The sequence below is a fragment of the Loxodonta africana genome, chromosome 4 (assembly GCF_030014295.1).
Source record: "Loxodonta africana isolate mLoxAfr1 chromosome 4, mLoxAfr1.hap2, whole genome shotgun sequence".
Classification (NCBI taxonomy): domain Eukaryota; kingdom Metazoa; phylum Chordata; class Mammalia; order Proboscidea; family Elephantidae; genus Loxodonta; species Loxodonta africana.
In genome coordinates, this window is record NC_087345.1 from 32,499,747 (window position 1) to 32,522,108 (window position 22,362).

Here is a 22,362-nt window from a genome sequence, read left to right on the forward strand (position 1 = left end):
ATGTTATCATTTCTCATTTCCAGACTTCTGTGTGTGTGTGTGTGTGTGTGTGTGTGTGTGTGTGTGTTAGTTCTGCTAATAAAGCCTTTTTGTCCACTTTTGCCACCTGGAAATTTCTGCTCATCCTTTAAGTCCCAGCTCAACCATCGCTAGCAGGCAGGCAGTCAGTAACTGTTGAGTGAATGAATGCATACATGCATGCAGACTCCCTACACTCTCATGCAAAGTTAGCCTCTCCGTACTCTGGCAGAACTCTGCATCTCTATCTCTGGATGCATTTGTCAACACTGTATTGTAGCTGTTCTTCGTATCAGTCTAGAGCAGGAATGGCAACGTGCGTCTCATGTGCTGCCCCTCCCTCTCCATCTTCCATGGCAGACATCGTTCCCAGCCCTTTTTCCCCTGAGCCCAGACAGTGGGAAGAGGGCTGAAATCCCCTTCCACACAGAGCCTCAGCATCCTTCTCAACACAACACTTCAAGTAGCCGCTTTCAGCAGATTGATGCTTTCACACAATTTGAGGTCTGTTAGATATCCCCTGAAGTAGCTTCTCCAGTGACAAGCACAGTGGCTGGCCTAAAATAACCACCCAGTTGCTGAGTGAATGACAAATGGATATTTCTTATACTAAATAAGATGTTGCTATTTCAATTTTATGTTAGCTGTATATTGTTTCACGTTACAGATATATCTGTCCAAGAGAACATATGTGTAAAGAGGTGAGCCAGGTACTTTATTGAAATCCATTCTTTTTCTTTGCAAAGAATTCTTCCCTCACATACTCAGTACGCCAGCTACAACATTGTGTTCAGTACGCCAGCTACAACACTGTGTTCAGTACGCCAGCTACAACACTGTGTTGCTACCACCCTCTCTACAGAGTCCAGCCCCCTGCTTTGCCTTAAAATCTTCTAGCCTTGCCTTTGATTTATCGTGCACGTTTTTTCAGAAGTGGTTGGAAAAAGCATTAAAAAGATAAAAGTATCTAACCTTCTATTCCAATTTCATAGTATCTCTTTTTGGCAATCACAAAAGAACACTGGCAAGCCTGGGTAATTTTAAAACTAGTTTAAAAAGCACTTTAAGATGGCGGCTTTTTGCTATACTGCATGAAGCATTTGATAAATACTAAATAGCAGTGCTCTTCGTAATTCATTTTCTTTGTCTTTGAAACAGATACAGCAGCTATCAAAAAGATGTTGTATCAAAATAATGAGGAAAATCTAAAACACTGTTGGTGTGACTCAAGTGAAAGATACAGTGTAGTGACCGTTATTGAGTCAGTCAGTTTCTCTCACACTGGTCGATTCAAAGCCTTCGTGAATTCTGGTCATGTTTCAGAATTTTGAAAAGGCAAATTGGGTAATGTAAGTGAAGTCAAGGAAGTTCCGTTTTTTTTTTTTTTTTTTTCTGATTCTGTTAACATACATAGTTAATGTAAAGACAGGTAGGTTGTTGTTGAAAGCTCAAAGTAGAAAGTTCTTGAGTGTTAGTCCTGAGACTGTGAAATGCAATAAATAGAATGATGGGAAAACAGAGAAGGAAGAGAAGAAACGTGGCCTGTGGAAAGCCACAGCAGTTTTCTAAATGACAGTTTCCCTGGCTTTTGGTATATCTGTAAAGCCTCTTCTTTTGTGGCATCATTCCTTTTTGAATGAATTTATGCTGTGTGTGTATTACTGAAACAGCTTTCTCTAACCTTTTTGTGTATTTTCTCTCCTATTATGTTCCCACCTGTCTTTTCTGGAAAATTCATCAGGCTAACTGTCAGGTAGGTTCTTCTTGGTGTTTAATGTAATTATTAGGGATGTCCACGAGGGAACTGAAGGAAACAGGCTGTTGATGAATGATAAAACTAAACAGAAAAGGCACATAATAAATTACAGAGAAACTTTTGCAGGTGCGTAAAACTGTAGACACTGCAAACTCTAAGCACATTAAGCCAATGTGAATATCTATCATAAAAACTTAGCCTAAGGGAATACAGCAGCTCTAAATGACAAAGCAGGTTACCCTGGACCGCCCAGCATCTTGTTGTGGCTCAAAATACAGGCTGCTTCTGGAGGGTTTAATTGTTACAGAGCGGTATTATATCCTCGTGGTCACAAGCCATTCGGCTTTAAGCATAGTATCAGCTTTACAGAATTGGCCAGGTTCGAGAAAAATTCACAGTGATGTATTTTAAATTCATATGTTAAGTACGCACCCAGACATAGCCTGTGCCTTAAAGAAAGAGGGCAACTGGTCAAAACAGGGGGCTGGGGGGGATGTATATATTTTGTTAATGCTGAACTCGCCCTTGGAGAATCTGATACGGTTTAACTCTAGGCCAAGGGCTGGTAACTTGAAATTACAGCAGGAGACAGGGCTGTGCATTTCTCCCTTTGCAGTCAGAGAAACTGAGCATTCCACATGAAGCAGCAGAACACGCTCTTTGTAGATCCTTAAGTGCAAGACAGATACTTTATAAGCTGAAAGCAGAGTTAAACCCAAGAGAGACAGACATTTAGAGTGTGTTTGGGGTGTGTGTATGTGTGTGTGCTGTTTTTAACCTGAGCTCATCTTTATCTTTCAAAAGGAAAAATGATGTGATTCAGTTGCCACGCAGCACAAACTGTCCTAACAGTTTTCTCATTTCATTTCAGAAGTCTACAGAGCAAATGAAGAAGGTCCCTACTATTATTCTTTCTGTCTCTTATAAAGGAGTCAAATTTATCGATGCAACAAATAAGGTAGGCACTGCACCTCTGGCTTAGACACAGATACAGCCCTGAGTATGTGATCTGACATCATCTGCTTCCATCGTGACTAGCAGCATCCTCATTGTAATCACTTCCCCACCACCAACCTTTCATGCTTCTCAAAAACACCTGCAGGCACACGCACACACACACACACACACACACACAAACTCACATAGGTACATACATAAAAGCACATTTTATTTGGGGGGCTTCATCCAAGATTCCTATAAATATTTTACTTTCACTTTTCCATGCTGCCTTCTCTAATAGGGAGCCCTGGTGGCACAGTGGTTAAGACCTCAGGCTGCTCACCAAAAAGTCAGCAGTTCAAATCCACCAGCTGCTGCTTGGAAACCCTATGGGGCAGTTCTACTCTCTCCTGTAGGGTCTCTATCAGTCGGAATTGAGTCAACGGCAATGGGTTCGATTTTCTTTTTTTTTCTCTAATAGACTGTTAGCACTTAATATCTGGCGTGTCTTTTGGATCTAGAGAACATTGAAACAGAAGAAAATCACTATAGAATGAAAAGGCAACAATTACGCCATTCCTCCGTTAGAAGAAACATCACTATGAAGGGCTAGAATAGTTGTCCTTCATCTCTCTAGAAATATGTATGTCCTTTCTTTTGATACACATCATGAATACCTGACACAAGGAGCACTCTCTGGCTTTTTTATTCTAAATTATGTTTAATTCTCAAATACTGAAATGGAAGAGAAGGTTTCAACTTTATTCAACATAATAAATATTTTATTCCATCGTCCTTCTACCAAACTATTGGATGAGGGGGAAAGAGGTGCTAACCACTGGTGAATACCATTTTCTTTCTGGACTACCTACAAAACCTGCTACTTGGACCCATCTCCATTTTGGAGGAAAGGGACAGAAGGTCATGAAACAGGTAGACTATAGCAATGGTAACTTGGGGGCAGGGCAACTGGGTTTAGATACCAGGGGAAAGTCCCATGGGCAGTGACTCTTTGGTTTCTGTAATAAACGTGAGCATCCGAATCAACCAATTAGAAGCTCTCCTGGTTTGTTTTCAGTAACACAGAAGGTTGCTGCATTAGCGGTCAGATAAACCTAAGCTCCCTGTAGGAGAACCAGCTCCTGGTTTCTTCTGAAACCCAGGCAGAAAGCTTTTAACCCAGCATTGTCCCAGTGCCGATGATATCCAAAACATACTCAGAGGCTCATGCCTTACATGTAATAATAATACCATCAAGATTTTAGCTGTCAGTATCCAAATGATAGCCTTGGTTCTGCAATATGTCATTGACAGTTACTGTTGTCAGATTCTGGTTGTGGAAACTCAAATCAGAATCATCCTGATTGGTATGCCCCCCCCCCTTTTTTTTTTTTCTTAGAAGTGACTTTAGTCACTGGCCCATAAACTTATTTTATTTTTAAATTGTAGTCAGTTGCTTTTAAAACTTCGAAAACTTTATGGAGCTGTCATTGAAGATACCATTGCTATCTGCTGTATCTAAATTTCAAGAAAGACTTTGGCACTTAGATTTTTTTCCTAACCTGGAGCAACTGTCTCTACCCCATTTGCATTTGAAAAACACTAAGAGCAATATATTGTCAGTGTCTGAGTTTGACACTCTTAGATTAACAACCTTAGCAGACTTGGATCCTGACAACTTCTAAACAAGTGGTATTTGCCGTGAGAAGTTTCCAGCATCTTAAGGCAGTCTTTCCAGGATGCTGGTGGTATGATTGGATGCCTCTGTATTGATAGCGTCCCTGATTAGAGGGATGAGGGAGAGCTCTGTCAATTCTGTTGCATTTTGCTTAAGGATACATCAGGGGCTTAGAGAAGTTGATGCTCCTGTACCTCTAGGAAACACTTCGCCAATAATTAGATGAGTTATTCATAAACCTCTGCTCGCTGGTGACTGCTCTTCGGAAGTAAGCACAGGAAGATACAGAGAAGATAATTCTGTGAAAATAAAGACACTAAGTAAAGAAGGCCAACATATCTTTCAAGTCCCAGCAGTGTGGCCCTGAGTATATTTTCCAAATCCAGAGCAAAGGCAAGGTATATGATGGCAGGTGCAGCCAACTTCTTTGTGAATGTAAGACAGTATGTACCTACCTGGATTTTTCAGGCATTGGAGGACTTCAGCTGGTGCTACAATGCAGCTGATCTACCCAATATAACAGTGGATGGGGAGAGAGTGGGTAGCTCAGAGCAATAGCCTGGTAGTTGCTGTGTGGGAAACTGAAGCAGAAAGATTGTATTCAGAGGGAGGGTAGAAGAAAGAAATAGTGTAAGGCCACATCAGTGGAGTGTGACTATAGAAGGCTGAAAAACCTCGCCAGCAGCCATGGATGGAGGACTGGCTTCAGAAGCCACAGAGAACCCAAAGTTAAAGGGTCATCCTTGAGTTGTATTGTGAAAAGAACTGCACTCAGATACCTAGCTTTTGGCAGTGTCTGCAGTGGCATCTTTGCATGCCACACTATATGCACAGTCTATATAGCACATGTTCTGTAGCAAAAATCAACCTGGAATGCCCACAGCAGGAAAGGAACAGATGGATAAATTCCAAAGTCCTACTTTCTGTTTGCCCTGAGAAGTATTGTCTTGGTGGGCTGCTCTGATCTGAGGTGAAAGACTTGTGAAATGCAAGCATATTTGAAGACCCCAATTTCAGATACTAATGGCTACTAAAGGAGCCCTGGTGGCATAGTGGTTAGGTGCCAAGCTCCTAACCAAGAGGCCAGCTGTTCCAACCTACCTAAAGGCTCCATGGGAGAAAGACCTGGCAATCTGCCCCCATAAAGATTACAGCCAAGGAGACCCTATGTGGCAGTTCTGCTCTGTTACATGGGGTCGCGATGAGTTGAAATTAACAGCACCTAAGTTTTTTTTTTTTTAAGGAGCCTTGGCAACACAATGGCTAAGCATTTGGTTGCCAACCAAAAGGCTGGCAATTCGAACCCACCAGCCGCTGGCAACACAATGGCTAAGCATTTGGTTGCCAACCAAAAGGCTGGCAATTCGAACCCACCAGCCGCTCTGTGGGAGAAAAGACCTGGCAGGCTGCTCCAGTTGAGTCAATGGCACACAATAACAGTGGCCACTAAGCCTGTCTTAAGGCACAACCAAGAATCACACCTTAATATCAATATGTAATGTTGTCATTGTGCTTTAGTCCTCAGCAGTGTTCTCCTAACCGTTGTGTTTCTTTAACGCATGCCCTGTTAAGATGGGGGTGGCGGGGGGGATGAGTGTTTAATCTGCCTGTCATTGATGGACCCTTCCCTAAAAGACAGCACCAACAGCCACACAGCTAGCTGGTCAGGGAGAAAGACTAAAACTTGATCTTCCCACTCCCTGACGTGACGATTTTTCTGCTACACCATGGCTCCTTTCCATCAATTAGTTTGCAGCACCATGGCTGTTTAATTATGCGTTAATTCCTCTTTTCCTATTAGTCCCCATTAGACTACCTGAAAGATGAGCCCTCCAGTGAATCACGCCTTTCCTTTTATCCTCATAAATAAATGGTTATGGCTGAGCTCGTGGGGGAGGGTTAGCTGCCTAGTTATAAACTCATAAACTTATTGCCTAGCAACTTAAGAAACAAACTGATTCACGAATCCTGATCGAAGAAGAAAGAGGCAGAAAATGACTGCGAATTAACAGTGGAACTTGGATAGATTTAAAATGTTGCAGGTAAATCACATCAGCTTTCCACAGTTCCGTAGTACAGGGGTAACTAACCTGGTCTTCAGGCCACAGGACTGCGACTGCTTAGTTACAGACCCTCCTTCAGATCCACGAGATCTTCCAAGAGGGGACACAGCTCGCCCCACTGAGTGCGGCCCGAGAAGCAGATCGCACTTTGTGTTCCTGTACTGATTCCCCGCTCAGTCTCCCCATCTGGCAAAATCAGGAGGAATACAGTATTGGGCTTTGTTTTTTTGTGTTTTCTGAATACCAACTTCAGAACTTTACACAGGGATTATACTGTTTTTTAGGCACAAAATGATGCGGAACAATTGCCTAAACAAGTGCCCACTGTTTTTTATAGCCCGTGCTTTTTTTTCTAAGAAGCTGGGAGTTGAATTCAGAGCACATTACCTAAGCATGCGTGCTGTTCTCAGAACCAGGCACTGCAGGGTGTCTGTAGTTACTCTCCCCAGGACTGCTGCCTGTGTTCCAAGGGGCCCTCTTAGGGGGGTGACACTGCATTCTTTCACTCAGAGAAAACTGGGCATGAAGAAGACACAGGAGAAATGCCATACCTGTCAGAGCCTGATGATGAAGTGATGAGAGTCTAGAGGCAGACTCTCATCACTTCATCATCACACATCCTTCTTAGGACCCTGGCATAAATTTGCTGGACCAGAAAGTTCTGTTTTACACCCACCAGCTAGACACCTCTAGCTGTTTCTCAACAAGATGGGGCCAACAGACAGGTACCTAAAGGGTACTGAGCTGTCAAACTTCCTATCTCAAAGAAAGTACAGGGTGAGCCTCTTCCCAGTTCTTCTCCTAAGCCTTTTTGAAGCTCTGCTGTCTTCAAGCATGCTTAGAAATGGAGGCTGATCAACATAGGAGTCCATTTTAAAGGTAGGCTCATGACATCACCTTTGGATGTGGGGAGGAGCCCCTGACTGATGCATTACGCTAGGTGGAAAGAATGTATTCCTCCTTAACTTCTTCTCCAAGGAGGAAACCAACCACCCAGTCTCCATACAATCTATCGCCTAGTGTCTGTTGTATTGGATTCGTCAGACACACAGAGCACTGGTCTCACCATTCTGCAAAGGTAGATGGTGCAGAATGATGGCAGTAGTGTTAGTGAGATCCTCCCCATTCAAATTCTCATTGTCATCCAGACCTCTAGAGCCATGGTGGCTGGAAGAACCCCTCAAATGATTGCCTTGAGATAATCTTTAAACCTTAAATTTTAAACCAAAAATATCCCCTGAAGTCTTCTTAAAACCAAACAATAGTTTAGCTTAACTAGTAAAAAATGTCTGCCTTGAGCATTGTACTCTTATACGATCTATCTATATGGGATCAGACTGACAACAGAAACTTCAAACATTAGTTAGGAAACTTAGGGGGCAGTGAATTTATGTCAGTGGGCGAAGAACTTAGAAAAGGAGGGTGAGAATGGTTGCACGACTTGAAGAATGTAATCAAAGTCAGTCACTGAATTTGCATTTAGAAACTATTGAATTGGTGTGTGTTCTACTGTGTATATTCTCAACAGCAAAAAATAAAACAAATTTAAAAAAAAAAAAACTAGCAAGTCCTCAGGTCACTCACTACATTGTTGCACCACAGGTATACTAGGAAGTTCTCTGCTCAAATATATCTCCGTACACAGGCCAACTATACAAATTCATTTAAGCACATTTTTAAGTGCCAGTTACACGACTGAGTTTATCAGTTATTCATGCCTGACTGTGGAATATTTTTATTATCCTGTTTTCCTCCTAGTTTAGACCATGAGAACAGAGGCATAAGAATGTTGGCAATGGGAGCCCTTTGCTGTCGAATCAGTTCCGACTCACAGCGACCCTATAGATCAGAGTAGAACCGCCTCATAGGGTTCCAAGGAGCAGCTAGGGGATTTGAACTGCTGACTTTTTGGTTAGCAGCTGAGCTCTTAACCACTGCGGGCAATGCGAGAGGAGGCTGATTTTGGAACATGGGGCATTACAGAGGAGAGCAGACCTCACTGGGCAGTCAGAACAGCCCTGGGCTCCTAGAGAATAGAGAGGAGGGGCCCAGAAGATTGGAGGCAAGGTCAGAAAATTCAGAGGAAGTGTCAGAAAAGACAGAGGATGAGAGATCTCTAAAGATCTGTGTTGCATTTTGACCCAGAGCCACAGTGCTGCCATATGATTGAAACTGCCAAGAGTGACATCCTGTGAATTGGCAAGACTCAGGGAATTCAGTGCAATCAAAACCACAGGGCACTTTTCTCTGTAATACTTTCCCAAGAAGTTGATCTTCTTTTTGCTTCTAAAGGATGTCCAGAACACAAAAGATCAATTCAGTTAAAAGTCAGAGCAAATGAAGCTTCCCTCTGTTTCCAGTGGATCCTGAATAGGTGAGACCAAATCAACAGACTTCCCGGGTAAAAGCGAAGAAGCAGCTGCCATCAAGTCAAGTCCAGCTCGTGGCAATGCCGCGTGTATCAGAGTAAACTGTGCTCCATAGGGTTTTCAGTGACTGATTTTTCAGGTAAATAGATCACAAGGCCTCTCTTCCAAGGCACCTCTGAGTGGACTCAAAGTTCCAACCTTTTGGTTAGCAGCCAAGCATATTAACCCATTAAAATGGTGGCAGAAGCACTTAGCACCTGCTAACATCCATACCTTTAATGACTATAAACTGTCTCATTTTAAAACTCACTGGTTCCTAATTTAGTTTTCTCCTTGAAGAAATGCTGTCTGAATGCCAGAAAAGGGTCACGACCTTCTATTTTGAAACTGTATCTTGCAATAAAATATTACTTATTTATGGGATTCCAATTTCAACTTGAGTTATTTTTGACAGAGGGCTGCATGTGGTGTCAACACACAGGGCCACAGTGAAGAATGTCTTAATTTTCTTTTATGTGTTAATTCTGTAATTGCTTCCAGACCACACAGCTCATAGAGTGAGGGACATGAAGTATTTGCTGGGGGCGCTGGCAGGGAAGGACATTTTGTCAGCGTTTTTAGGCAGTGATGGGTATACGTGGAAAGTTACATTGCCGACTGGTTATTTAAGATTGTGCAATTAAAAACTAATTAGGGTAAGTAAAGCATTGAGGGTTTTAGATCTATGACAACTGTGAAAAACATAAATGGGACATTATGAGATAAAAAATGAATGCTCTACTATGTGAGGATTTTTTTTTTAATCCATCTTTGTATCAAAAGAAGATTCTAATAGGGTTTTCAGCCAGATGATAATCCGTCGTTATTTTATGCCTCAAGACAATAAACCCGTTGCTGTGGAGTCACTTCAACTCATAGCGACCCTATTATAGGATAGAGTAGAACCGCCCCACAGAATTTCTAAGGAGCGGCTGGTGGATTGGAACTGCTAACCTTTTGGTTAGCAGCTGAGCTTTTAATTGCTGCGCTACCGGGGCTCCTTCAGGACAATAGTAGTACTGAAACCTTTCCTTGCTTACCTCCCACCAGTTAATTTTGGAGGCAAAGGGGGTGGGTGGGGAGGAGCAAAGAAATGATAGATAAAAAAGAAGTTATGTTAAAACAATGAGAGAGAGAGGTGGAAATGAGGGGCAACGCAATGTGTTTGAAAGAGCGCGAGCTCTTCATTCAGACACCTCTGAATTTCAGTCCCAGCTCCAACACCTGCCCTGGGTCCAAACCCCAAAACCAAACCTGTTGCCATCGAGTTGATTCTGACTCCCACAGGATTTCTGAGGAGCAGCTGGTGGCTTTGAACTGCTGGCCTTTTGGTTAGCAGCTGAATGTTTAACCATCGCACCACCAGAGCTAAGGCACTTAAACTTTCCGAGTACCAGTTTTCTCACCTGTAAGATAATGATAGCAACAGTACCAGCCTCATAATTATACGTGGTGATATAGTCAACACAGTGTTACATCCACGGGACCCTAGATCAAGTCCGACCGCCTTAATATTGCAGCATGGTTATCTTAGCTTCCTCGGGCTGCCTTAACCATACACCACAAACTGGGTGGCTTTTTTTCAAAGACCAGGAGTTTATTGTCCCACAGCTCTGGAGGCTAGAAGTCAAATTCACAGTGCTGGCAGGACCATGCTTTGTCTGTCTACTCTGAAGGAAAAGATCCTCCCTTGCCTCTTCCAGCTCCTATAGCCCCAGGCATCTCTTGGCTTGTAGCTATATCTATGCATGGGGTCTCCTCCTGGGTAACTGTCGCCATGTCTGTTCTCCCCTTTTATAAGACACCACTCAGAGGGGATTAGGAACCACCCTACACTGGTATGACCTTAACTGATAATTTAACTGATAACATCTTCAAAGAAAGATCCTATTTCCAAACAAGGTCAGGTTCACAGGTGCAGGCATTAGGACTTCAGCATGTCTTTTCGGGGACACAATTCAATCCGTAACAGTCATCATTCCCTTATCCTACTGTTACATCTTAGCCTCCACAGAATCATTGAGAGAGAGCACCTGGATGGTTCCAGCAGCCTCCTTCTTTCTGTACCTGCTTTTGCTCTGGTGGAATGGGGGCAGGCCACAAGAACAGTGAGCAAGCACAATAGTGAGGGGTCAGGAAACCTCTTGGAAACCAAACTCATTGCCGTTGAGTTATTCCGACTCATAGTGACCCTATAGGACTGAGTAGAACTACCCCATAGAGTTTCCGAGGAGCAGCTGGTGGATTCGAACTGCTGACCTTTTGGCTAGCTGTCATGGCACGTGACCATTACACCACCAGGCAGAAAGTGACAGGTGGTCCTTTCCAGGGAGGGTCCGCAGGAGGCAGTGCTACATATCTACAAGTGGGTATGCGAATGGAAACAGTAAAATGCTTAGTAATTACTGTGTGTTTTTTAAAGTGTCTGCCACTCAGACTACATCTGGGCTGTAGTCTTTGCCCTTCATCCCACTTGGTGAGAACCACTGCTCCAGGATATGACTATTTTAGGTTGTTTTTAATTAAATGAAAGCATTCCTCCCAGATCTGACATATATTTGCCCGTGGATAGTATTGGATCAATTTGGATGTTGCTGGTCTGGATATACTCTAGAGCTACTGGCCACTGGCTTTGGTTCTAAAATATGCTGGTTTGCAAAGGAAAACAATGGTCTTTTATGTCATCTCTTCTAGAACATAATTGCTGAGCATGAAATTCGTAATATCTCCTGTGCTGCCCAGGACCCAGAAGACCTCTCGACATTTGCTTATATCACAAAAGATTTGAAGTCCAATCACCACTACTGTCATGTGTTTACTGCCTTCGATGTGGTAAGTAACGACCCTTCTCTTTGGACAGATTAAAAATTTCCCAGAAATGTACCTGGACTTTAATGAAAGCCCAACTTGTAGTTAACATATAAGCTTTGGCCTCTTTACCAGATATTAATGTATACCAACCAACTATAAGGTACTTTGGCAGACTCAGATTTTCTGAGCTTTTTCTGTATTTTCATTCATCCACTAAACTTAGAACTTTCCCCTCACCTGGCACCTCAACTGTCATTGCTCAACTATGAACTTTGCTTTTCGGATTTGACAGATTCCTTTCTTTTTCTGGTACCAAAATAACATAAACTTCTGGCTTCCTCGTTCCTTTGCTGTGTCTGCTGGTTTCTCTGATATTTCTAAATACTAGGGCGTAATAGTCTAGGATTATTTGGAAGAAAAGTAAATTTCAGTGCCCATACAATATTCGTGGTTTTATATTTGTTATTGTTAGGTGCTCTCAAGTCAGTTCCGAATCATAGTGACCCTATGTACGAGAGAATGAAAACACTGCCCAGTTGCTATGTTTGAGCCCATTGTTGCAGCCACTGTGTCAGTCCATCTTGTTGAGGGTCTTCCTCTTTTTCACTGACTCTGTACTTTGTCAAGCATGATGTCCTTTTCCAGAGATTGGCCCCTCCTGATAACACGTCCAAGGTACGTGAGACAAAGTCTCGCCATCCTTGCTTCCAAGGAGCATTCTGGCTGTAGTTCTTCCCAGACAGATTTAATCGTTCTTCTGGCAGTCCATGGTATATTCCGTATTCTTTGCCAACACCATAATTCAAAGGCATCAATTCTTCTTCAGTCTTCCTTATTCATTGTCCAGCTTTCACATGCATATGAGGCGAATGAAAATACCATAGCTTAGGTCAGGCGCATCTTAGTCCTCAAAGTGACATCTTTGTTTTTTAACACTTTAAAGAGGTCTTTTGTAACACATTTGCTCAATGCAATGCATTGTTTGATTTCTTGACTACTGCTTCCATGGTCATTGATTGTAGACCCAAGTAAATGAAATCCTTGACAACTTCAATATTTTCTCCATTTATCATGATGTTGCTTATTGGTCCAGTTGTGAGGATTTTTGTTTTATGTTGAGGTGTAATCCATACCAAAGGCTGTAGTCTTTGCCCTTCATCAATAAGTGCTTCAAGTCCTCTTCCCTTTCTGCAAGGAGGGTTATATATTTAATATAGTCAAATCTGACACCTACAAGTAATAATTGGAAACTCCAAAATTTGGCCCCTTTGCTCAGTAGAAGTTAGTCTTGTAATGACAACATTATGGTGTTTGTTGTTAGTTGTCAGCTCCAACTCAAGGCCACCCCATGTACAACAGAATGAAACATTGACAGTTCCTAAGCTATCTTCACAATTGTTGTGATCCATAAGGCTTTGGTTGACTAATTTTCAGAAGTAGATCGCCAGGCCTTTCTTCTTAGTCTGTCTTAGTCTAGAAATGCCACTGAAGCCTGTCCACCCTGGGTGACCTTGCTGGTATTTGAAATACTAATGATATAGCTTCCAGCATCCTAGCAATGTGCAAACCACCACAGTACAACAAACTGACAGACAGGTAGTGGCCTTCTGGTGTTATACCACTTGTATTCATACTTGTCATTAAGTCTAAAAGTTAGTCCATGTATTACAAACTTGGATGGTGAAACCAACGAATGTTCCTTTAAGATCTATAGATCCTAAAGATGATATAGATTGCTTCAGGGTGTCTCTAATGTAGCACACTGGTCATTCTGCAGTGAAGCTGACAGATGCGTGAGTATGGCTGTCACCCTGAAATCGTTTATAATCAGAAGAATTCTAAAATGTCACTTTAGTTTTAAAATTCTTCTGCTCTGCTCCATTTGAAATATACATATTTAAAGAAATACACAGAAACTGGAGCATAATATATTCTTGGAAGGCCAGCCACAGTTCAGTATCACGGGTAGCAGACTGTATCAAGCAATCTTTTCCAGTTCTAACAAGCACCCATGGACCAATGCCACCGTAATCCAAAATTCACACCATCAGGCTCACACTCAGAACGTTTGTGTCATGCGGCAGGTTGCTCATCCCTTTCGGTTTTTAAAGACTGAAAGCATAGGAGAGAACGTTCATGAGTCTTTAAAAAAAAATCTCTTCTATTTTGGGAGACATGACGAGAATAATTAAAAGTGGTATGTGGTAACAATAAGGACTGCAAAGCAAAGCCCAGGAAGGCCGCTCTAAATATCTGTGGATTGTGTTTGTCTGCATGGAATCTCAGCATTGATGAAAGTCATTTCAGTGGGCTTTACAAGGATGTGAGTGTTAGGTGTGTGGTGCCTTAAACATAACTCACCCTTTCTGAAGAGTACAATAGTTTCATTCTAAACAGTAAAATTTCATTCTATCCAAATATATCTTGTTTGCATGAAACACCTTGGTCCGTGAGAGTTGGGCTGGTGTGATAGAAAAAAGAGGCAGACCAAAGTTCACATCCCAGCTCAGCTACCTTGATCTTAGACAACCTGCAGAACTTTTCTGAGTCCCGAATTTCCTTATCTCTAACACAGAGACAAGGATTTGTACCTCACAGGTTTTTGCCAGGACTGAAATTAAGGAACATACGTACTCGTTGTTAGGTGCCATCCGGTCGACTCCAACTCGTAGCGACCCCATGTGACAGAGTAGAATTGCCCCACAGGGTTTTCTTGTCTGTAATCTTTATCAAAGCAGCTCTCCAGGTCATTCTGCCATGGAACTGCTGAGTGAATTCGAATTACCAACCTTTGGTTAGCAGTTGAGCACTTAACCGTGTGCACCACCAGGGCTCTTAAGATATGTAGAATAAGTAATAGTTGTTCAATGTTACTTCTGTTCCACCTCCTCTCTCTCCTTGCCTGCAGCATCACAGCCAACAGCCTGACCCTTTCTCTGCTAAAATACTTAGGATTGAGGTTTGCCAGAAGTGTATTCCTCAGGGTCCAAGGTTTTCCCGCTGCCCTTGTAAAAGAACTTAAGCAGCAAACCTTCAAAGAAAGCATTGATTCCACAGACCTTGCTGCACCTCTGCAGTGCTTCCCATTGAAAGTCAGCTCTGAGTATGCAGCTTTTCTTTCAGTAAGATTGGTTTTTAAAGTAAAATATAATTTGCCGTCATAAGAGTATCAAAAATATTATTCTGCATTTAAACTAAAAATGATGCTTGTTGGCCATCTGCCCCTTTGAGTTTTTTAGCTATAAATATATGACAATAGAATATTGAGATGAAATGTAGGAAAAAATGGTCAGATGTTTAGCTTTATTATTGACATGATGCTCCCGATACACTTGGAAAACGTGGAGAGTTGCTTCGTATTTTATTTTTTCATCCAGATGTTTGATTTAATGCAGACATTCACTAATTTAAGATTCTGATATTAACTCCAAAGGATTTTCATCTGACATCATAAGTCCACCATTTTAATCCTCTCTAGGTGAACATAGGTTGTCTAACTTCAAAAACAGTAACCAAGGCCACCAGCCTTGACCTTAGCCTCTGAGCAATTTTGAGATGCAACAAGCTTTGCCTGTAGTTAAAAGAAAAAAAAGTTTCTTTGAGCATGGATTTTTCTGTCCTTATGTAAGGCAGTTCAATATTCAGTCAATCTTGAAGGCTTAAAACTCTTTGGATGTGGATCAGTCCCCCTGGCAAAAGAAAAAAAAAAAAGGTATACCTTCTATTACCTCAAATATACATTTACTCTTTTAGCTGATATGTATACATTTTAAATTTGAAAGCTATTGTTGTTTGACCTGGTTGACCTTTTATGGGTCATGTAATGTTTCTAAGAATATCTGCTATCATCAAACCTTTAATGATGTGTAGGAGGTTTCTAGTTTATGGTGAGTTGGATTTGAAATTTGGAGCATTTTTCTATTGAAATCCTGTGGCCTAGGAAGTGAGGACCAAGGCTACAAAAGCTGCCTGTAAGTTTAGTATTGTTTACTTAATACAGGGTGTTTCTAAGCCTTTAATGTGCTGAGATGCCCTGTCGAGTCTCCAAGACACGGGATGGAGTGTACAGTGTTTCCCAATTTTCTTTAGCCATGGCACACTTTTTTCAAGAGCACCTCGCAGGACACAGTTTGGGAAATGCTACGGTAGTGAGCTCTAAGCATGTTTCCACTACGTAGAATCTATGATAAATTCAGCTTGTGATATTTTCAGTTTTAGATGACAAGTAGGTGAAAATAAAAAGACCAGAGCAAAAAAACAGAATCAGGGCTCTCAAGAAAAAAGTCAGTGTGTACCTACAAGCAAGCACCAGGCCCCTCTGCATTCTGGAGTCTAAACTAGCTATCATGGGAGCTGATTTCTCTTCAGATCTCTAACTTGCCAAGGCCCAACGCATCTCACCCACTTTAGAACAAAAGGCTTCCCAGTTCCACCTTCCAGGCAAGGGAGGAGAGGAAACAGTAGTTGTTGTTGTTAGGTGCTGCAAGCAGGTTCTAGACTCATAGCAACTCAGTGTACAACAGAACGAAACACCGCACGGTCCTGCGCCATCCTCATAATCTTTGCCATGTTTGAGCCCATTGTTGCAATCACTATGTCAATCTGTTTCTTTTTTGCCGACCCTCTGCTTTACCAAGCGAGATGTCCGTCTCCAGGGACTGGTCCCGCCTGATAACATGCCCAAAATACTGATATGAAGTCTCGCAATCCTCCCTTCTAGGGAGCATTCTGGCTATACTTATTCTAAGACAAACTTGTTCGTTCTTTTGGCAGTCCATGGTATATTCAATATTCTTTGCCAACACCATAATTCAAAGGCGTCAATTCTTCGGTCTTTCTTATTCATTGTCCAGCTTTCACTTGTATATGAGGCTATTGGGTCAGGTGCACCATGGTCCTCAAAGTGACATCTTTGCTTTTGAACACTTTAAAGAGATCTTTTGCAGCAGATTTTCCCAATCCAATGTGTCATTTGATTTCTTGACTGCTATTTTCATTGGTGTTGATTGCGGATCCAAGTAAAGTAAAATCCTTGACAACTTCAGTATTTTCTCCATTTATCATGATGTTGCTTATTGGTCCAGTTGTGAGGATTTTTGTTTCCTTATGTTGAGGTGTAATCCATACTGAAGGCTGTAGTCTTTGATCTCAAATCAGTAAGTGCTTTGCTTTCAGCAAACAGGTTGTGTCATCTGCATAATACAGGTTGTTAATGAGTCTTCCTCCAATCCTGATGCCATGTTCTTCACATAGTCCAGCTTCTCGGATTATTCGCTTAGCATACAAATTAAATAAGCATGGTGAAAGGATACAATCCTGACACATACCTTTCCTGATTTTAAACCATGCATATCCTCTTGTTCTGTTTGAACAACTGCCTCTTGGTCTGTGTACAGGTTCCACATGAGCACAATTAAGTGTTCTGGAATTCTCATTCTTTGCAGTGTTATCCTTAATATTATGATCCACACAGTTGAATGCCTTTGCATAGTCAATACAACAGGTAAACGTCTTTCTGGTATTCTCTGCTTTCAGCCAGGATCCATCTGACATCAGCAATGACATCCCTCGTTCTACATCCTCTTCTGAATCCAGCTTGAATATCTGGCAGTTCCCTGTCCATGTCCTGCTGCAACTGCTTTTGAATGATTGTCAGCAAAATTTTCCTTGCCTGTGATATTAATGATATTGTTTGATAATTTCTGCATTCTGTTGAATCACCTTTCTTTGGAATAGACACAAATATGGATGTCTTCCACTCCGTTGTGCAGGTGGCTGTCCTCCAAATATCTTGGCATAGATGATTAAGTGCTTCCAGTGTTGCATCCATTTGGTGAAACAACTCAATTGATATTCTCTCAATTTCTGGAGGCTTTTTTTTTTTTTTTTGCCAATGCCTTCAGTGCAGCTTGGACTTCTTCCTTCAATACCATTGGTTCTTGATCATATGCTACCTCCCGAAATGGTTGAACATCAATCAATTCTTTTTGGTGCAGGGACTCTGTGTATTTCTTCCATCTTCTTTTGATGCTTCCTGTGTCATTCGATCTTTTGCCCATAGAGTCCTTCAGTATTGTAACTTAAGGCTTGAACTTTTTCTTCAGTCCTTTCACCTTGAAAAAAGTGTGTTTTTCTCTTTTGGTTTTCTAACTCCAGGTCTCAGCACATTTCATTATAATACTTTGTCTTCCCGAGCCATTCTTTGAAGTCTTCTGTTCAGCTCTTTTACTTCACTGTTTCTTCCATTAGTTTTATCTGTTCTACATTCAAGAGCAAGTTTCAGAGTTTCTTCTGACATCCATTTTGGTCTTTTCTTTCTTTCCTGTCTTTTTAATGACCTTTTGCTTTCTTCATGTATGATGTCCTTTATGTCATCCAACAACTCATCTGGTATTTGGTCGTTGGCATTCAGCGCGTAAAATCTGTTATTGAGATGGTCTCTAAATTCAGGTGGGATATATCAGGTCATACTTTGGCTCTTGTAGACTTGTTTTAATTTTCTTCAGCTTCAACTTAAAATTGCATATGAGCAAGCAATGGCCTTTTCCACAGTCAGCCCCTGTCCTTGTTCTGACTGATAATGTTGAGCTTCCCCATTATATCACATGTAGTTGATTTGATTCCTGCATATTTCATCCAGTGAGGTCCATGTGTATAATCACTCATTTTGAGTCATGCCACATCAGCAAATGAAGGTTCCGAAAACTTTACTTCATCCACATGATTAAGGCTGACTCTACTTTGGGGAGGCAGCTCTTCCCCAGTCATATTTTGAGTGCCTTCCAACCTGAGGGGCTCATCTTCTGGCACTGTATCAGACAGTATTCCACTAATATTCATAAGGTTTTCACTGGCCAGTTTTTTTAGAAGTAGATCTCCAGGTCCTCCTCCTTATTCTTTCTTAACCTGGAAGCTCGGCTGAAACCTGTCCACCATGGGTAGCCCTACTGGTATTTGAAATACCAGTGGCGTATCTTCTAACATCACAACAACGTGCAAGCCACCACAGCATGACAAACTGACAGACAAGTGGTGGGGAAACAGTAGGGCTGGGTATAAAAATAAAGGGTTATTTATGAGACTAGGAGTTGTGAGGGTAAAAAACAGGGATTTAGCTTTTCTCTCCCCCTCTGTCATATCACATAATTAGAGGAGAGTTCCACACTGCTGGGATTACAACTGAGAGGTGGAGTGAGTATTCCAGTGGTCACTGAGCCCTAAATCTGCAGGATTTTTCCTAGAAGGCCCTATAGATAAGAGATAAATATAACCACAGTGATTTGGAGACTGTGGTCTTCTACATGTTATTCGCTTATTCTGCATTTGTCAGTGATAAAGTTAAGATGGATATATGAGAAAGATTTTGATGTATTCTCTGTAGGAATATCACATTTGTTTTTTTAAAAATATGACAGGGTTGCACTCAACAGTGTCAGAATACAAAAAACATTTTTTCTAACAGCATTAAAAGCTATGGCTTTGTTGCTAAATCCTTGCTAAGTCTCACTTCCCTTCTCTGTAAAGAACATGTTTGCAGTCTTTGATATTTTTACCGTTGCTCATTTTTATCTGACTTGAAACTCCCAAATTCTGCAATCTTTAGGGTGTGTGGTTTAGACTGGCTCCAGAATGTGTAGGGGATTTTGGAGTTACGACGCTGGTGGGTGGTACATGGGGGAGATGGAGCTCTCTTTCCTCTTCTTTCCTGGCTGCAAGTGGAACATGAAAGAATCTAAATTGGAGAAACAAATGGCAAAATGCAGGAAAACACAGTCAGCAGACTGTGTGATAGCACTCTCTAGTACTCTACAATCAATATATACTAAGCAAGCCAAGTCGTAGAGGAGGAAAAATATGAGAGTTGACCACATTATCATGATCAGTGATGGAGAGTCCTACATCAGCTTCTGACTTGGGTTCTGCTATAAGTTTGCTTCTTGGTTTTCTCATCCATTTAATAAAATTAAAATCCCTGAGCCCTTCCTTAAATTCTAAGATTATTTCCATGGAGTAGTTTGAGGTTCCTAAAGAAAAGTATTTATGATGTATGTGGCGGATGTTGTCCCCCAAAGTAGGAACTGAAAGGTATAAAAGAACTTAATTTCAGTGGATTCTGACAACTAAATGAATGCTGTATGTGGAGCTAAGTGATCTCTTTCATTCTACTTCTCATTTTTGTCACTTGAAAATGGCCCTTGACCTATTCAGCTGTGATACTATGAAAATAAATGGCCATAGAAGAAAATGTTAAAATGCATAGAGCCCTTAAAATTAATCTGTAACACGTTCCCTCCCTACTCTTCCACATACAGTCTACACACAAAGTAGAAGCCATTTCCTGGCCCCGTCCACTTTGCTTAATCTCATCAGCCAGGTTGGCATCAGAAGAGATCCACTTTTGAGAGGAGAGAATGGTCCAAATCTAGTGAAAAAGAGACAGTGCTCCGAATCTTATTATCTTTCTTCACCCCCCGCCAAAAAAATTAATCAGCTCTGCTGGAGTTTCATTTATCCGTATCTCCCCTCCACTGGCAAAATCATTGAGAGTTAACGAAACCATAAAGCCAAAGGTGGGTGGATAGTCAGAGACTAACCGTCACTCTTTTTTCTGTCATCCCTATTTACTTTTGATGGGTAGCATCAGTGCCTGAAATCTATCCCGTTTTTTGTAAGGTAAGAATGACAGTAGGCATTCTGAGGAATTTTTTTTTTTTTTTTTCACAATTAGATTATTTGGCAGCATTTACTCATTATACCTCCCCTCCCAAGTAACTGAAAATCAAGTGTCATGTTTAGGGATGTGCCCTTTATAATCAGCCTGGTTTTGAATCCCAGGTGGGCACTTCTTAGCCTCATCGTTTGGACAAGAACGCCTCTAATCTTCATTTCCTCATCTGTAAAAAAGATATAATAATACCCACCTCCTCCAGTTTTTGTAAGGATGAACTGAGATGAGGCATGCTGTTTCCAGCACATGGGATTCAGTAAATCTTAGCTGCTGAGGATGGGGAGAATAGCAGCCACAGTGACAGTAGTGATTGTATTCCACTGGAAAAATTCTTTCTTGTCGTCAGACCCTGTGTAAGGATTTATGTCCCAGGTTTTTCTTTATAACATATGTTCACTGAGGTAATATTCATTCTACTTCTGAGGAAAAAAGGCATATTCTATATAAAATTCATGCCTATATTTGTTGAGTGCCTACCATGAGTCAAAGGAACCTGATGGCGCAGTGGTTAAGCTCTAAGGTGCCAACCAAAAGGTTAATGGTTTGAACCCACCAGCCGCTCTATAGGAGCAAGATGTGGCAGTCTGTTCCTGTAAAGATTTACAGCCTTGGAAACCTTATGGGGCAGTTCTACTGTGTCCTATAGGGTTGCTGTGAGTTGGAATCAACTCTATGGCAATGAATTTGGTTTTTGTGGGGTGCCATGATGCAGGCACAGGTCCCTGCTCTCCAGAACTGCATAGTCCAATTGGAGAAGGAGGGACATAAACAAATAGTCACAATAAAATTGTATCCATGCTGTCACGGAGTTGTACTACCCCGCAGCAGGGCAGGGTCTCCAGGGGAGGGGCGCTTGTGCTAGAGGCTGAATGTTGGGTTGTGTGAAAGTGTGGTAAGTTTGGAGGTGCGACAGCTCATTAATTCAATTCAGAATGATGGGCTGAGGGCATTAGGTAGGCATCTGCAATGATCAAAGAGAGAGCCATTTATATTTGTTCTTGGAAACCTCAGTGGCATAGTGGTTAAGAGCTATGGCTGCTAACTAAAAGGTCAGCAGTTCACATCCACCAGGTGCTACTTGGAAACCCTATGGGGCAGCTCTACTCTGTCCTATATGGTCACTATGAGTCGGAATCGACGCCACAGCAGCGGGCTTGGTTTTTTGTTTGTGTGTGTGTGTGTGTTTACTAAGCCAAGGAAATGGACATGCCCATTTTAGGAAGATTTTTAAAAATAGGGGTTAAAATAAAAAGAGTTTTTTCAATCTTCAGCTAACTGGGAAATGCAGTAAGGGCCCCATTTCTAAGGCATTACAATGAATGAAAGAGACCTGATGACACCCTGGTTACGTGCTTGTCTGCTAACTGAAAGGTTGGTGGTTTGAACCCACCCAGCAGCTCCGCAGGAGAAAGACCTGGCGATCGGCTCTGGTAATGATTACAGCCCAGAAAACCCTGTGGGCAGTTCTACTCTGTAACATGGGATTGCCGTGAGATGAAATCAGCTCGACAGTAACCTAACAGCAACATCACAAGTTAGTGAAGGGTTTACTGCAGCTTCCACTAGGGGCTTTTACTTTTGGATAAGTATAGACAGAGAATGATATTTAGCAAATCTCTTCCCCACACACCCGTTCCCCAAATCCCTGCTAAGTAAGAGAATAAACATCACTTTTCCCTTCTACCCTGGCAGGCCAGTACCTCCAGTATGTGTAAGTGGCCTGCATGACTGGCCATTCACCTTAGGCTATGGTTCTAGGAATGTTCAAAACCAAAGCTAGGTGAGAACAGGTGACCTCAGGCTCTAGTGAGTAACCTCCGAGGAAAACCTACAGTGTTATAAGAAAGCAAGTAAGGATTTAGCCAGCAGGGCCTAACCTCCTTTTCTAAGCCTTTCTCTCAGCCAATGTATATGCATGTACTTGGGTTGAGGCATGAAGTTAAACCTTAACAGATCAGGTA

General features: G+C 41.8%; 1 protein-coding gene across 14 annotated transcripts in view; it reads left to right on the forward strand.

The window, feature by feature from the left end:
• ANKS1B (ankyrin repeat and sterile alpha motif domain containing 1B) overlaps positions 1-22,362 on the forward strand; it is a 1,402,370-nt gene that overhangs the window by 1,362,808 nt on the left and 17,200 nt on the right. For all 14 annotated transcript variants that reach the window (XM_023559966.2, XM_023559973.2, XM_003405282.4 and 11 more), the window contains 3 exons: positions 1,760-1,771; positions 2,646-2,732; positions 11,557-11,694. In XM_023559966.2, coding sequence (XP_023415734.2) covers positions 1,760-1,771; positions 2,646-2,732; positions 11,557-11,694 — 237 coding nt within the window. The remainder of the gene's footprint in view (positions 1-1,759; positions 1,772-2,645; positions 2,733-11,556; positions 11,695-22,362) is intronic.